Source organism: Vicia villosa, linkage group LG5 (genome assembly GCF_029867415.1).
Source record: "Vicia villosa cultivar HV-30 ecotype Madison, WI linkage group LG5, Vvil1.0, whole genome shotgun sequence".
NCBI lineage: Eukaryota > Viridiplantae > Streptophyta > Magnoliopsida > Fabales > Fabaceae > Vicia > Vicia villosa.
In genome coordinates this window covers 13,735,824-13,753,798 of record NC_081184.1, presented here as the reverse complement: position 1 = coordinate 13,753,798, position 17,975 = coordinate 13,735,824, and the positions used below count along the sequence as shown (strand labels likewise).

At 35.3% G+C, this 17,975-nt stretch overlaps 1 protein-coding gene and 1 pseudogene across 1 annotated transcript; both read left to right on the top strand.

Moving 5' to 3' along the window:
• Nucleotides 1-519: 519 nt before the first annotated feature.
• On the top strand, nucleotides 520-15,878 carry LOC131604249 (protein TORMOZ EMBRYO DEFECTIVE-like; annotated as a pseudogene).
• On the top strand, nucleotides 14,618-15,529 carry LOC131601355 (26S proteasome non-ATPase regulatory subunit 2 homolog A-like). Its single transcript, XM_058873141.1, has 3 exons — nucleotides 14,618-14,775; nucleotides 15,120-15,230; nucleotides 15,306-15,529. The coding sequence occupies exons 1-3, from the start codon at nucleotides 14,644-14,646 to the stop codon at nucleotides 15,390-15,392; spliced, it is 330 nt and encodes a 109-aa protein (XP_058729124.1). The 5' UTR covers nucleotides 14,618-14,643; the 3' UTR covers nucleotides 15,393-15,529.
• Nucleotides 15,879-17,975: the final 2,097 nt, after the last annotated feature.

Below are 17,975 nucleotides of genomic sequence, written 5' to 3'. Positions count from 1 at the left end.
ATAAATCACTTTTCAAATTCAAATAAAATTGGGCTACTAATTCTCAGTATTATAATGCTGGTATAATCATTTTCAACACAGGACATTGGTGGAATCATGACAAGACCAAAAATGGGTAACAAAACTGTTCTGTTTCTTTCTACTAATAATAAGTTCTTCAGAGGCTAATTAGTATCAGTTTTCATTCGATTCTCTAATTAGAAAAAGCACTGAAAGCAATGAAATCCTCTATTCGATTCTACTCACAGCACACATGAATTTTATGGCTTATGCAAATTACTAATAATAGGATTCAATAATACAGAAAACCCATTCATTAAAACCTAACACAAAACCCTAAAACTACTACAGACCCTAAAACTACAACAGAGAATTTCGCTAACCTTCACAAAGTGAAACTGTAATATAGAACGGCGGCGGCGGCGAGAAGTTGTTGAGTGGTGGTCGGTGTTGTGGAGGTTGGCGGCGGCGAGCAGACGTTGAGTGGTGGTCGGCTGTAGCGTTTGTTAACGATGAACGATGAAGAACAGTGAGAACAGTGAGGGCAGTGAAGAACAGTGAGAACAGTGAGAACGATGAAGAATAATGAAAGACAAAACGCGTCTGTTTTAATTTGTTTTAAAAAATTTAATTTTAAAATGAGCTACGTCAGCGCTTTTCAAAAGCGCTTTCATATCTACCCCTATACCAGCGCTTTTTCCCAAAAAGCGCTTTCGTAGCCTATACCTATACCAGCGCTTTTTGAAGCGCTTTCATATCTACCCATATATCTGCGCTTTTACAAAGCGCTTTCGTAAGGTGGCATATACCAGCGCTTTTAGAAAGCGCTTTTGTAGACATAACCTATACCAGCGCTTTTTTAATGTTTTTTTAGCGTGTTTTTTAATTTTGTTTTTAGCGAAGCCTATACCAGCGCTTTTTCCTAAAAGTGCTTTCGTAGGGGTGCTGTTAAAAGACAAATTTGGCATAGTGGAGATAAAAAGGTGTTTTCAGAGAGAATTACTTAAGACCTTAGATTAAGAATATTGCTCTTTGTTCATTAAGAACTTATTGTCGCTGGGTTCTTCCTTGTCCTCCAGGAGATTCACTTTATTGTGGAGAGTGACATGTAGGTTTATAAACACACTAGAAATGGCTCTTTCTTTGTGGCAACGCCTTCGTTCATATATTAATAATATTGTTCTTCGTTCATGAAGAACTTATGATCAGCGAGTTCTTCTTTGTCCTCTAGTTGGTTCACTTTAATGTGAAAAGTGATAGATAGGTATGGAGTCACACTAGAGTTGACTCATTCCATAGTGGCATGCATTTATCAAGTCCAATAGGTTTTTTTAAGAGTGAAACAATTTCACTAATATTTTAGGTAAATCACTAAATGAAGTGAATTTATGTACAATAAAAGAATAATAAAATCAAAAATTTGTGTGATTGTTTCATTCTTATCTGTCTTTCATCTGATTAAACATTGTTTCCAAAATTGTGTTTTTTCATTATAAAGAGAAATATTTTATAAATAATTTGTAAAATCAATTTTAAAATGTTTCAACAAAATTCAAACACATTTCTTGCACTTTTAATACTAACTTTACCATAGATTTCATTTTAAACTATCATATCGTATTTTAAATTTAAAATATATGTCTCGTTACCTCCTTGACTCATTATTTCAATAATGAGTTTATTTAATCATTAATTAGTAATATGTTAGTATTATTTATATTGAGAGGTTTTATTTCTTTGGCTATCCTGAAAGGTTAAGTAGAAAAAATATATTAAAAGTTCAATAAAAAATAACAATTTAAAAAGATAAACACAACATATTGATGTATCATAGAGACATTTAGCAATAATTTAATTTTAAAAATAGTTTCTTGCAACTCTTATGTGCTAAATTAATACATTAAAAACCAACAACACATGAAGCTTTTAATCTAAAAGTGATAAAACAATTTTCTTTTTTTTTTTTTTATATCTGGAAAAATATGGCTCAAATCCTCAAATTCATTTATGTTTTGATCATTTTTCTTTCCTTAATTATTATTGGAACTAGTAGAAGTAAGTCAATTTTTTACTGCATTTAAACTATTATTTTTTTTTATCTTAGGCATATTATTTCATCACCTTTTAATAAAATTTCTTTTGCTCTTACAGGACCACGTGAACCTGTTGGATGTAAGTTATTTTTCACACCATTTTCATTTTTTTTATCCACAATAATTTTATATTTTATTGACAATATTTTTTATGTTTTATACACAATATTTCGTCTCCTTTTAATAACATTTGTTTTGTTTTTGTTTGACATCTCAGCTTTCGTTCCTTGTGTATCATTCCTAGATTGTCCGAAAGATATGTGCTTGCCTCCACGAAGAAGGCGATGTGTATTAGGTTATTGTGAATGTGAGTAAGCATAACAATCATGTAGAGAAATATTTGGAAGTTTCATTTTAGTTTTACATCTTATGCCTAAATTATGTAATGCAAATAATGTTACCTTAATTCATTCATAGAGATATGAAAAATAGCAACTTCAATTTATAACTATCACTAGTGCAAAATGAACAATATAATTTTAAAATTTACACCCAATATACTAAAAACGGGTGTAAATAAGAAACACGGTGGCACTTTTGTAAATAAAGTGTAAGTTTATGATTGATCATGTGAAAATATACACCCGATTTTTTAAAAATGGGTGTAAATTAAAAATATTATTATATTTAAATTTCAATTACTCCCGTTAAATTAAAAATCGGGTGTAAATTTAAATTGACTTAAAAAAATATTTATTTTTATAAGTCAAAATATTATTCTTAGTGAATATTGTGAATATTATGAATAATTTCAATACAAGATTGATTTGAGAACGTTTAGTTTGGCGCTTTCTACGCCCAAAGCAATGCCACTCTTGATCTTTGAATCATTCTTCACTCTCTCTCTCTCTAAAAAACCTAACTGTTCAAAATCCACTCTCTCATTCCAACAATGAAAATCGAATGTGTGTAAACGCGGTTTCTGTTAGATCCAGATTCATGGGGATTTGCTTCAGCATTGAAGAAAAACACGTTTCCCATTCCGATTCTAAACCTAAACCATAAATAATCGATTGTTTGAGCCTAATGGAATCGGTGTATGCAGCTTTTTTCTGGCAGTGATGATGGGGGTGATAATGCAACTGTAAGGGTTTGGGATTTTTCCAAGAGCAAGCGAAAGAATAAATGCATTGCAGTCCTAGATAATCATCACTCTGCAGTGACCTCCATTGCAGTATCTGAAGACGGATGGACCCTGCTCAGTGCTGGAAGAGATAAGGCAAGATTTTTAACACTTCACTTTCCTTTCTGTTTTAATTTACCTGTGATACAATGGTTTGGTGTTGCTAAATAACTGGTATAGCATTGCTATACTGCTATTACACAGAGGGGTTTAGATCAACTGCAGAAAATGAAACAGCACTTCTGTCACTTGTTTGAGCTGTTGCGATTTTGAGTTTTTTGTTAGTCACCTTTTTAATTTTTGTTTATGCAGCTTTTATTTGTGTGCAGCATGCTATATTTTATTTTTAGTTATTTATTTTAACCACTTTGCGGCTTCCGCTATGTCCTTTTTTTGCACCATGAGCGTTTTCTTTTCTTCATTTTATTTATTTTTCTTTAGAGTGAGACTTATCCTTAGTTTTACACATTGCTTAATTTGTCTGGATGGCAGTTTTACTAGTAGGCCAAAACTGCAATGAACTTCATTTATTAATTTGACAAATTGGTCTCTGAATTTGTATTGGCAGATTGTGACATTGTGGGATCTTCGTGATTATAGTAGCAAGAAGACTGTCATCACAAATGAGGCAGTTGAATCTGTTTGTCTTATTAGTGCTGGGAGTCCTTTTGCTTCCTCATTAGATTCATATTGCCAAAATTCAAAAAAACATACTGGTTCTCAAGCAACACATTTTGTTACTGTTGGTGAACGAGGCATTGTGCGCATATGGAGTTCTGAAGGGTAATATATGTGAATTTTTTTTTTCCATAAGTTAAAATATTTCTAGTTCCATATCAATTTGTATGAATTAAATTTAGTTAGTGGTGGATTTTTTTTAAATAGGTAATGGAATTAAACGGGAGCAAAAGGGATGCTCCGAACCGATACAAGAAAAAGAACTACTACCTTTCAAAACAAAGAAGAGGTAGAGTGTTCCAAAGATAAAAATTACAAAGATTAACTCTCTTATGAAAAGCACATAACCACCTCCAAGAGCTCAAAACTATATCCGACATACATTCGGTAAAGCTAAAAACTTCCTTCTCAAAGATCACCGCATTCCGCTTAAGCCAAATCGACCACACCGTAGCAAGCCAAACGGTACCCACAATCGTACGCTTAACAATGCAAGGAATTTTCCGGAAATTATAGAAGAAATCCCCAAACTCTTGAAAGGACAAAAATCCGGATAATTCAAGCCACATAAACACCCTTCTCCATATGCAAATGGTGACATTACACGAAAAGAAAAGATGAGTTAAGGATTCCTCACCGGAGCCGCATGAGGCACACCTAGAATCAATTCCTTCCTCCAACACACCTCTTCTCACCAATTGATCTCTAGTGGCCAATCTATTTAATAAAAACCTCCAAGCAAAACAAAGAATCTTTGGAGGAACTTTGAATTTCCATAGAAAGTTTAAGGCCTCCACCTTTTCACTTTCCAACGGCGGACCGGATAGAAACTTCTTAAAAAATTCATAGCACGATTTAACGGTAAAGCTCCCACTAGAATCCTTCGCCCAAGAGAAGCTGTCCTCAACATTTTCCTTGATCCGAACAGTATTAAGAGCTGCCAGTAGGGACTGCATCTCAGCTGCCAGGTGCTGAGTCGGGACAGAAGCAGTCCCAGCACCACTGTTGGCGGCAGCAAGGCCTGCTACGGTGGCTTCCAGCGCTGCCACTCTACTGTGCATGGAATTTTGGGGCAGATGCACTGCTAACTCAGCCGCTATACTCCCTTCTGCAAACCAACTAGCCAAGTTCCAATTCCAAACTCCTTCAACAAAAGCTCCTGCAAGATTAATTGAGTCCAGAAAATTTCCAGCTAGAGAGAATAAATTAGGAAATAATTCCATAAGAGATTTTTGACCCGCCCAAAAAGCGAACCACAACGGAGTAGAAAATCCATTCCCAACATTACATTTAATAGCACTCGTAAAGTGATCGAAAAGAAGCTTCTCATAATTGTCCGAGGCTATTAAATCTCTCCACCAATGCGACTCCTTCTTTGACAAAATTGAGACATCTCCAATCAAAACTTTAAGACTAATATTGCCATATCTAGCTCTTAACAAATCTTGCCACACCGCCTCCTTTTCCGTAAGAATACGCCACTTCCATTTACTAATTAAAGCAACATTCATTATTTCCACATTCTTAACACCCAAACCTCCTTCCTTTCTAGATTTACAAACCGTATCCCAACTAACCCAATGAATAGGTTTTTCTTTATCTCCACCTCCCCAAAGAAACCTACTTTGAATAGATTTGATCTCTTGTAACACTTTCTTAGGGGCTTTGTAAAACGATAAAGAAAAAATCGGAAGAGCATTGAGAACCGAATTAATCATCTCCACTCTACCCGCCATGCTAAGATATCTACCTCTCCAACTATTAATCCGTTTTCTAAACTTAACCAAAAGATCCTTCCACATATAAAGTTTCCTAGGGCTATCACCTATTCTCACCCCAAGGAACTTAAAAGGTAAGGAACCCACTTTACAAGTTAAGAAAGACGAAGCCGCTTCCAAAAACTCCTCACCCACGTTAATACCATAAAGATTACTCTTATGGAAGTTAACTCTAAGGCCCGACATCATTTCAAAACCTCTAAGAATAGCTTTCATACTCCAAAGATTCGCGGGATCTCCTTCGGCCAAAAATATTGTGTCATCCGCAAATTGAAGCAAATCCATCTCCTTATCCTCTTTATAACGAAACCCCCGGAATTCTCCTATCTCCTTAGATCTTTTCATTAGCGCAGTGAGAACCTCCATGACCAACACAAAGACAAACGGGGACAATGGATCGCCTTGTCTAAGGCCTTTCTCCACACTAAAGTCTTTTGTAGTACTCCCGTTAACAAGAATAGCCAAGGAACTAGAAAAAACACAACACTCCATCCACCTCACCCACCGATCTCCAAAACCCATCCTTTTAAAAATATATCTAACAAAGTTCCAACTTACTCTATCATAAGCTTTCTCGAAATCTACTTTCAAAACCACACAACTTCTTTTCTCTCTTTTAGCTAAATCCATCACCTCATTCACAACAAGAACGCCGTCCAAAATATTTCTACCTTCAATAAAAGCCGATTGATTTTGCGAAACAAGAATCCCAATCCTCTTCTTTAACCTATTTGCCAACAACTTAGCCAAAATCTTATACAAGCTTCCCACCAAACAAATAGGTCGATATTCATTCAAAGATTGAGGATTGTTGGTTTTAGGGACTAAAGTGATGAACGCGGAATTACAAGCTTTAATGAGTCTCCCCCTCTCATAGAAGTCATGGACAAAAAGGAGAACATCCTCCTTAACCACAATCCAAAACCTTTTAAAGAACTCTAAGGTAAAACCATCCGGACCCGGACTTTTGTTCCCATCACAAGACCACACCGCTTCTTTCACTTCCTCTTCCGAGAAAACCCTCTCTAGCCATGAAGCCTCTTCCTCTTTCAAAGTGTTGAACACAAGGCCTTCCGGAACCGGTCTATCCCTATCCTCCTCCCTATAGAAATCATCAAAGTGTCTTCTAACTTCCTCCTTTATCTTCACTACACCTTCTATTCTACCTTGAGGGGCTTCCAACGAGGAGATCGCTTTACGCCTATGACGCTCCTTCATAGAATTATGAAAGAACTTTGTATTCTTATCTCCCTCCTTCAACCAAAGATTACGAGACTTCAATCTTAGCATACTCTCCTTCATATCCAAGAAATTCCAACAATCTTTGGTAGCCAAGCTTCTATCTAAAACCTCTTTTTCAATACCTCCCCCAACATTCACCTCAATAGCCTTATCAAGATCATTTATTTTATCCATTGCCTCTTCCACCTTCAAATCTATCCAACCAAACACTTCCCTATTCCACACCCGAATCTTTTCCTTGATCTTTTTTAATTTTTCATAAAGCACATAGTCTCCCCTTCCTCTTACATCCAACAACTTCCATTCTTGAACCACAAAATCAAAGAAATCCTCATGCTTAAACCAAGCATTATTAAAGCAAAAAGGTTTAGGACCCCAATCAACATAACCCACTCTAAGAGTAATGGGGGCATGATCCGATATTTCTCTTCTCTCTATTCTTTGATCAACCACTTCCCATCTATCTAACAACTTCTTTGAAGCTAAGGATCTATCCAATCTACTCATAGCTTTGCCATTATCTTTGAACCAAGTGTACTTCCCTCCGACACAATTTACATCTATCAAATTCATACCTTCCACAAAATTACGGAAGTCCTCCATCCCTTTACAATTCCGGTGACCTCCTTCTCCTAACCTCTCCTCTCTTCTCAAAACCTCATTGAAATCTCCCGCCACACACCATTCCTCCAAATTCCTCCCTTGTTTAAGCGAAATCAAAGCTTCCCACGTAACAAGTCTCTCCATCCTCTTACAAGACGCATATATATTAACAAGGTTATACCCTTCTCCTTTCCACGCAACATTAATACCAACAAAACCACTACCCGAAAAACTATAGTTAACCATTATTGCGCCTTTTCTCCATAAGATCACCATACCACCCGAAGCTCCTCTAGAATGACTCGCTGTCCATTCCACATCATTATTACCCCAGAACTCTCTTGCAAGGACATCGTTAAAAGAAACTAATTTCGTCTCTTGTAAGAAACACACATCTATGCCAAACGATTGAATCAACAAACCAACTCTTTTTCTTTTAGAAAGAGTTCCACCCCCTCTGATATTGTAGGAAAGAAAATTCATCGGACACTCTCATTAATCACCTTCAAACTCCTCATACCCTCCATATCCCTAACCTCCATATCACTAATCATCCTCTCGTTCTCATTATCCTCCTTACCACTTACCACCCCTAAATTGGTAATTGAGTTCCACACCCTCGTACCCACATCCGATTTCTCAGTCAGTCGCTTATTACAACGAATTATAGCAGAATCCGCTAAAGAAGATTCCGAGAAGGACTCACCTGTTGAGATGGTATCGGTTGAAGATGAAGAGGTGCCGGCTAAACCATTCCTTTCCGTCTGGACCATGCTTCCCTTTCTTCTATTAATTCCGACGCCTTTCTCATGCCTTGGAGCGATACAGGCAAAATATGAGGAAGAAATTGAAACTTGTTTTCCAAAATTTTCGCTTAGGCTTCTCTTTTTGATTTTTTTTGTTTTTTTTTATTTCCTGTAACTTGGGCCCTTAGGCAAACTTGCTGGTCCCACCCCCTTGCACACACTTCTACAGACCTCATCAAAAGATAAAGGCCCATTAGACCTATCCATAGAGGAACCAGGCCCAATAGATTTTAAACCACTATTAACCTTTGCTGAGTCAGCATCACCCCCTCTCTTCTCTACAGCCTCTGCACGTACAGACTCCCCCACACAGCTAGTATTGACATTTGACCCACTATCATTAAATGCTTCCTTAAAGTTAGCCTCGGTATACTCCTTATTACCAGCATTAGAAACTTCAAAAAACACCTTTTCCAAAAGTTTCTGACTCTGTGAATCAGAAATAGAGATCATTTGTCTATCCCTATATGCAGGTTCTGTCCCATCAACACCTACAAACAGCTTTTCACTTTCTGCCTCGATTTGAACATCTTCTTCCTCCTCCCCACCGGTCCTGCTGCCCTCCGCCTGGTAAAATGACTCCGATTCCGAATCTTCCCAAAAAGCCAAATGCTTTGGACATTCAGGGATACCGTGAGTGTCCTCCATTAATCTGCCTTCAAAAAATATTCCTTCTATGTTTAACCTAACCGCCACATCCAGTTTTTCTTTGTGACTAGTTCTGATGCAAATGCAAGCTGCATCCAACCTATTCTTCAGAGCCGTTCCTTCATCACATCTCACGAAAACTCCTATGGATTCAACTAAGATGCTAAAACACTTCTCACCCCATGCATGACAGGGAACTCCCACCACTCTAATCCATGCCACCCTCTCTTCATCTATGTCTGTCGGCTCCCACTTCCTAATCTTACAAAACCACTGCTCCCACCAAGATTTCCTCTCCTCCAGGAACAAATCAATGTCACCTTCAACCAAGTCTTCCAAAAGGCAGAGATTAGGACCCATGCTCGTTATTCTAATAGTAAAAATTCCTTCCTCATGAAAAAGTTTCTTAAAATCTACCATTTGACCCGGATCCTTAACCCAACCTGTGTAAGCCTTCTTGTATTGCGAGATTGCATCTAAACTTGGTTGGTACCATACTGTTTTTTTCATCGGGCTACCTGCTGCACCATCTTTATCGCCACAGGTATTCTGGATAACATCCGCATAAGAACGATTCTTCACAAACTTACCAAATCTGTTACCCCTAAACTTATCACCATTATTAACTTGCAAAACCATCTGAGCCGGCTCCTTCTTGGTCTCTTTGACAGCTTCTTTAAAGGCCTTAGGTCTACTGAATCGAGGCAAGTTTACGAAGAGCTTTCTTCCATCAAGAATAATGTTATCCAGCTTTGTTGCCATTAAGTTCTCGTTTATGACATTAAGGAACCGAACAAAACCAAAGCGTCTCCCGAATCTATCTTTTCTAGGTGGGATTACCACTTCCTCTATATCTCCCATTTCTTTGAATTCATAAAATAAATCCCTAGCTTTCCACCTATCTCCAAACTCAGTGACAAAAAAAGACGACGAAACATCTGTTTCTTTCAGCATCCCTTTTCCTTCTCTAGCTATATCCCACTTCAACACACTCCTGCCTCCTCCCCTCACCTTCATCCATTGACCCTCTTTTGAAAACCTCATCTTGTCTAACCCTAGATAAAACTTGAAACAACAGAAAAACCTAAGAGAAAAACCCCCAAAGACCAAGGCCCCTAACCCTAAGGTTAGGAGTTTAAGCCGAAAATCTTAGGAATCAATCTCCCATAGTCTTGTTGTTTGAAAGGAAAGAGAGAATAGTGTACACCTAATAATACTGATCAATCCAAAACTGTGACTGAAATTAGATTGAAATGAAATATGGGAGGTATGCAAGGACCCGAGTTAAAAACTTGTTAACATAATTTGTGTTTGTCACTTGGAGTTTATTTATACGGTGGCAAACCTGTAACTTGTAAGTAATTTGGCTCACCTAAATTTGGGATATAATATTTTTTACCAACTAAAGGACCGGCCTTTAAGTTTCAAAATTATCTTAATCAAGATGGAAGCTGTGCACTCAGTTTTTTTATTTAATATCAACAGTGCAGTTTGCTTGTTTGAGCAAAAAGCTTCAGATGTGCAAAAAGTTGTGCACTCAGTTTTTTTATTTAATCAACATTTAAACTTTATGCTAAAAAAGGATAAATTTCCGTTGGATGCATTGCAAATGAGGTCAAAAAAGAACACAAACAAGAAAAATAGAGAAAGTGCTAGTCAATAGTGTCTTGCAAAGACTGGTATAATGTCACACCAGAAAACTATATATCCTAATTTTCTGAAATTGAACAATCCTAATTTTATTAAAGCTATACAGTTATTTTCACAAAAGGATAAAGGAGACGCCGTCTCCCATATTTGTTGGGATTTGAATGATTGATCAATGTAAGAAGTTCAGCATTTGGTTACCATCCTTCAATTTGTTATGTATCAATTCTGCATTCTTCAGCCGCGCAAGTGTGATGTTTATGTTCTCGGCCTTTAATGAACTACCTCTTTGCAGGTTCGGGTTTATGACCTTGCATCTATGTCATGTTCTTATGTCTTATCTGGTCATACTGAAATAGTTCTATGCCTTGACACCTGTGTATCAAGTTCCGGGAGAAACCTAATTGTGACTGGAAGTAAAGATAACACTGTAAGTTTTACCTCTTTGGTCTCCACTATGACTTTGAACTTTCTTCTGCAGGAACTCTTATATAATGTTTGTAATAAGTTAATAATAATAATATGCTTGTAGTGCACTTTGTTGAAGTCGATATAAAATTATGTAACAATGTCCACTGGCTGTATAGGTTAGGTTATGGGACTCAGAAATTACAAGCTGCATTGGAGTTGGTATAGGTCACATGGGAGCTGTTGGAGCCATTGCATTTTAAAAAAAAAGCGGGACTTCTTTGTTAGTGGCAGTAGGTGAGTGTAGAATCTGTCGATGCATTACTGTTTTTTTTTTCATAACAGCAAGGATTTATTTTTTACTCTCCATAAGTTCCTGCATTTTGGAGTCGCTTTATATGGTTTTTCTCATGATAACTCTTTTAATAGTAAAAGTAATTACTGTAAGATGAAAAAGCTTCTGCTGTTAAGTTTGATTGTTATCTGTTGCTCTGTTTTGCCAGTGACAATGTCACTTTGATATAACATGTTAAAAACATTATGGTTTAGCACCAATAGCTAGTTTGAAATATATTTTCAAAAACCTTCTGTCGTTAAGTTTGATTGTTATCTGTTGCTTTGTTTTGCCAGTGACAATGTCACTTTGATATAACATGTTAAAAACATTATGGTTGACCTATGCTGTGTTGCCAATCTTTTAAAGAAGACAGCCACAATTATCTCTCTCAAATAGTTTTCTCCCAATGGATCCCTATCCTTAATAAAGTTTGACTTTCCTGTTTATTTTTTGATGTTAAACTTTCCTTTTTTTTTTATGCTGTATGACTTGACTGTTCCAATATGTTACCGGGTTTATTGTTGAATCCTTTGGTTTTAAACGCGCAAGCTTTCGGATACTACTTATACTGTTTAAGTTTTTCTTATGAATGTGTGAATGTTTCTCAGTGATCATACTCTTAAGGTGTGGAGTATGGATGGTCTCTTGGACAACTTGACAGCTCCAATTAACTTAAAAGCAAAAGCTGTTGTTGCAGCTCACGATAAAGATATCAATTCTGTAGCTGTTGCTCCAAATGATAGTTTAGTATGTAGTGGTTCTCAGGTTGGTATTATATATGACTTGCAAATTTCTTTGGTCTTTTATATTAACTAATCTTATTAAAAGGTATGTTCCCATTGCTGACTATAGTATTCTTCATTTTTTAACGTGTAAAGACTACTTACACTAGCTTCCTTCCTTTACTCTTCCTGTTTGAAAATTTTGTGCTTCCATTGTAGTTACTATCAATTATATTTTCATGTCTTCAATCAGGACGGCACCGCATGTGTTTGGAGACTTCCGGATCTAGTATCAGTAGTTGTATTTAAAGGGCATAAAAGAGGAATTTGGTCTGTAGAGTTTTCCCCTGTTGATCAATGTGTAGTAACAGCATCTGGGGACAAAACAATAAGGATATGGGCTATATCTGATGGTTCGTGTTTGAAAACATTTGAAGGACACACTTCAAGTGTGCTAAGAGCACTGTTTGTTACTCGTGGAACACAGATTGTTTCTTGTGGTATGGGGCTATCTATAGCTGATTTTTTAATTTCCAATGTTTTGATTGCTTGTGTGATATCCTCAATTAATATTTCAGGTGCTGATGGTTTAGTAAAACTATGGACTGTAAAATCAAATGAATGTGTTGCCACATATGACAATCACGAAGACAAGGTTCTACTCGATCCTATGTTATATACTTATAATCGTGAAAGTTGATGTAGTGGGAGGGTTTGCCTTGCAAAAGTGTACATCCGAAAGAAGTTACTTTCGGTGAGTTTTAGGTGTACCTTAGCAAATGGAACGATACCACAAAGAAAATGATTTTTAATAGTATGAAAGCCTAATTCAATAATTAAAATTTTGTAGGACAATAGCGAATATGGATGTAATAGTTGATTTGGTTCTTCCGTCTTTGATAAACTTTATTTCAAGGCAGCTCATTGGCAATGGTTTCAGGCTTTATCAGAAGGTTGCAGTTCGTTTTCCTATTCTTATTGGTTATGTTTATGAGTTATGAACAGGGATCTTCGATTCTTGTGTTGCTTCCGGTTCAAGTTATGGTGGATGACACATAGAGTAGGAACTTGTGGAAGAGATATCCCTCTGGAAACACAATTCATACTTATTGTCAGAGTTAGTCTATTTAATAACTCATTGTAGATATTTAAGTTTCATCAATTCAATGTCTACAAAGAAGTTGCTAATTGAATTAACTATGACAAAAGTTACTTTTGAACTAAGGTGGTCTCAATCATATGTGTCTGTGTGTGTAATATCAATTTGAGGGATTGATTAGTATGTCCAAAGCCAGTATCATGCTTGTTTGTTGTTTCATTCATGAACTGATTGACATAAGGTTTGGTTGATCTGCTGCATTTTGTTATCAAGTGGCGTTACAATTATGATTTTGCAGTTAGATTCCATTGCATGCTTGCATTGGAGGCAAAAGTGTGGGAGAAGACATAAGGAAACTTGAACAAGGAGTTCATGTAGTATCTGGGAATCCTGGTCGAGTCTGTGACACGATCAAAAGGAGAACATTGTGCACGGGGGCTATCAAGTTGTTAGTTCTGGTAGTTCATTCCTTCTATTGATTTTTTTTATTTCTTTTTGTAGTCGTGTCAATGATTATGTTATATTTTTCTTTTTGGTTACAGGATGAATCTGATGAAATGCTGAGCAGAGGGTTTAAAGATCAAATTTATGATGTGTACAGATACCTCCCACCTAGTCTTCAGGTTGTCTTGATTTCCGCTACTTTACCTCATGAAGTACTGGAGATGACAAATAAGTTCATGACAGATCCTGTAAGGATCCTTGTAAAACGTGATGAATTGACATTGGAGGTAATTAATCAATTGCTTTCGTTGTATTTCTGCTTTTTCGTCTTTAACAGGATATTGATATTGATGCAATTACTTTGCTCCCTGATTACAGTGCATTAAGCAATACTTTGTTGAGGTTGAGAGGGAGGAATGAAAGTTTGATACTCTGTGTGATCTTTATGATAGGCTTGTGGCCTTGATGTACAGCAGGTACGTTGTTAGTAGTTTATTCATGTTTTCCTAACACAAGTTATTTGACCAGTCTGAAGTTTGTTCAAAACCCCATTTGTCAAATGCTCACACAAAACCCCATTTATTTTATTCTATCTTGTCTGTGTTCAGTGTTTACCTAAATAAATTTGTGCTTTTGTGATGAAAGAGATTCAATAAACATGTTATGTTACTTCATCGTGTAGTTTCTTAGTTTATTTATAATTCTCATGCGGGTTTTGTACCTTGATTATATTTCTAAATAAAAAACTATGTTACTTATAATAAATCCTTTATTTAAATAAGTCATCATATAAATATAAATATATGTTCTTTTGACATAAAATTTCTTATGATGATGACCTGTGTAGAAAAATAATAAATTAATAGAAATTAGTGAATCAATGAAAAGTAATGTCATGTGAATTTTGCTTTTGTTAATAGTAATGGCTGGAAATGAAGACGACAGCTTTATTGAGACTCTCTTTTGATGATTTTTGTGATGTGTGTAGGGAATTGCTTTTGTGCTCAACATAGAAATGGCTGGAAATGAAGACGACAGAGAAATGTTGCAGGATATCTTATACAATTCTAAGTTAAGTGAAGGATATCTAGCTCTTGCTCGTGATCTTGAAGTCATGGAGGCCAAGTCCCCTATGGATATATACAAGGTTTGACACTGAGAATAAATTTAGTCCCGCCTCAATGAATCCCGGTACATGTGTAGTTTTTACATCTAATGCCCTAAGATTAGAATTGTAAATAATTAAATTATGGTCCAATTTGATGAAAGGGCATGTAAATAAATCATGCTCTTTTAATTTGAAGTACAAACAACTATTAGTTTTGCTGCTTGCATGTGTTTTCTTTTAAATCTATGATTTTTTTTATTAATAGTTGCAAGTGATTGTTGAACAATTGGTTATGATTTTTTATACATGTGTTGAACTTGGTGCTCATATTTTAAAAGCCAAAAAATAATCTGCAATGCAAGTATGTGTGAAGTTATTTTCAGAAATCAGAAGCTACTATTTTTAACTGCCAAAAACATTGCTTAAGCAGCTATTTTGAAGATTGGCTTTTCAAACACGAGGAACACGGGAGGACTAATGCTGTAGCATGCCTGGTATGTCTTCATTACTAGTTTATGGATCATATAAATTCCACTTGTGATACTTATATTATCCATGTGATATATCAGGGTATGATTTCACTCTGGGATGTTGACTCTGGTCTGGCACAACTTCGCAAGTGCTTTCCCATGAAAGATGTGTATGGCATGAAATAAATAAATGATTTTTTTTGGTGGATATGTAGTATAAAAGTCTCTTAGAACCTGAATGTTTATCATCATTGACACTTTCGACGCTTTCCGAACTGCCCAACAAGTGGTATCAGATCATGGTTAGACTCGTCAAAACCGCGGTATGGTTACCATCGATACATGTGGCTCTTTCTTGTAATAACACTTTCTTGTAATAATTTCTTGTGTCTTGTTTTTTTGCATACAGAAAACAATTGCTTCTCTAGGGCGTGGTATTTTGGCCATGGATGAATTCAATGCTACATGCGGAAAGCGGTTGGATTCAATTGGACTAGAGAACACCGAAGCTAACCGTCAAGCATGGCGTAAAATTATATATGAAGAAAGTGTTATGACTTTGTTAAAATATAATTTTTATGTGTATGATTTTATAATACTTAAAATATTATGACTGTACATGATTTTGTATACTTTTTGGTTAATATTAAAAATATTTTGACTTAGTTAAAATATGATTTTTATGTGTATGATTTTATAGTATTTGCTATTATAATTGAAAATGAAATATAACTAAATGGTGTATATGAAATAGGGTGTAAATAGATATAATTGTTCATTCATAAATGGCGTATTTACACCCGATTTTTATTAAAATAGGGTGTAATTAAAAACATTTCTACACCCGATTTTTATTAAAATAGGGTGTAATTAAAACATAATTAAGTCTAATTACACCCGATTTTTATTAAAATAGGGTGTAATTAAAACGTAATTAAGTCCAATTACATCCGATTTTTATTAAAACAGGGTGTAATTAAAAACATAATTACGCCCAATTACACCCAATTTTTATTAAAACAGGGTGTAATTAAAAACGTGATTACGCCCAATTACACCCGATTTTTGTTAAAAATAACAGGTGTAAATTCGTTAGACATTTCTCACCCTGTGGATATACACCCGATTTTTATTAAAAATAATGGGTGTAAATTTAATAAAAAACGGGTGTAAATTAACATTTTTGTACTAGTGTATAATGACTTATTTAATAGTTTAATACAATATATAATTGTGTAGCATAATGATAGCAAGATTTTCCTATGAAAACTATAGTTTCTACGATAAGGGAAAAATCACTAAAATGACTAAATAAAATAAAAAAAATATTTATATATATTTTTCATTTCATTGATCATCTTTTAATGTGTCATAAACATTATAAATACTCTCGTGTCCGTTTATCCGTTTTTCTTAATATACACATGCGTCTAAATATTAACGAATATTTTTTTTATTAAATTTTGATTTTAATTTTAATTATTTATATGATTAATTTATTGATATGTCGGTCAGTTGGTTGGTGTGCACATAAACCTATAAAATAGTTTTTTTTTTATATTCATTTATTTTTATTTAATTTTATTTATGTGTTCTCTCTCAGTTAAGGGTCTATTGGGAAAAAAAATAGATTAGTCTAATTATATATATATATATATATATATATATATATATATATATATATATATATATATATATATATATATATATATATATATATATATATATATATATATATATATATATTTCCTTGATGTGTGTTTATTTGTCTCTTTGTTTGAAAGCCCGCAAAAGGAGAACAAAGATAATTGTATGAATACGTCTTTCATAGGGACTTAACGCACTCTTATGATTCTGATATGGCTTGCGCATAGTCCGAGTTTGTTGTGCATTCGATGCTAACTTAACACACTTCTTAAATTTTGATACGACTTAAAGCACACTTTACGCCCTATTATGTATCAGATACGGACTTAATGCATTTCTGCGATTTCGATAAGGCTTAAAAACATTTTAGGTCGAACTATGCACTGATACACGCTTAATACATTTTTGCGATTTTATATAGCTCAAAGGCATACTTCGTATCAGAGGCATGTTAAACGCACTTCTGCATAGCTGGAGCACCCCTTCTAAAGAGGTTAGCCGAAATCATTCAATGTACCAAGTTGCAAAAAATATGAAAAATTCCAGAGGCATATCAACCATCTTATTACAATTAAAAACGCAACTTCTTTCGTAAAAGCTATGAAATAAAGGTTTTCATGCCTACAACAAATATCCCTCCATCATTGACGAATACTGGTGGTCTAGAGCTATAAAAAATCTTGAATAATGATAACGACTGAGCAAAGACCAACGCAAAACTCTAATGCTAACAAGACTTGGAATATCAAGGTAAAATATTTTATTAAATATCCAAATTTGTTACAATCGAGACATGAAAGCCTGTGAATCATTGTAGGAATGAATAATACAAGGCAAAAAGAAAATCAATTTGGAGCCTTTAAAAATGAATGCTAGGACCGCCTCCTTGATTCACTCTAGAAGAAGACTTAAACGGGTCTGGCCCCTCGGCAGAAATTTTCACACTCAAACAAAATTTCCTTTCCTGCTCCACCATTTGCTATCGGATTCCAAGAAAATCTTGCATATAGTATGCTGAAGAACAACATGAAGATTGCGCACAAGACATAACACCTCATCTTGGAGAGCCTTTATAGCCTCCGCATCTTTCCGACACTTTTCCACCTGGCGGGTCTTTTTCTC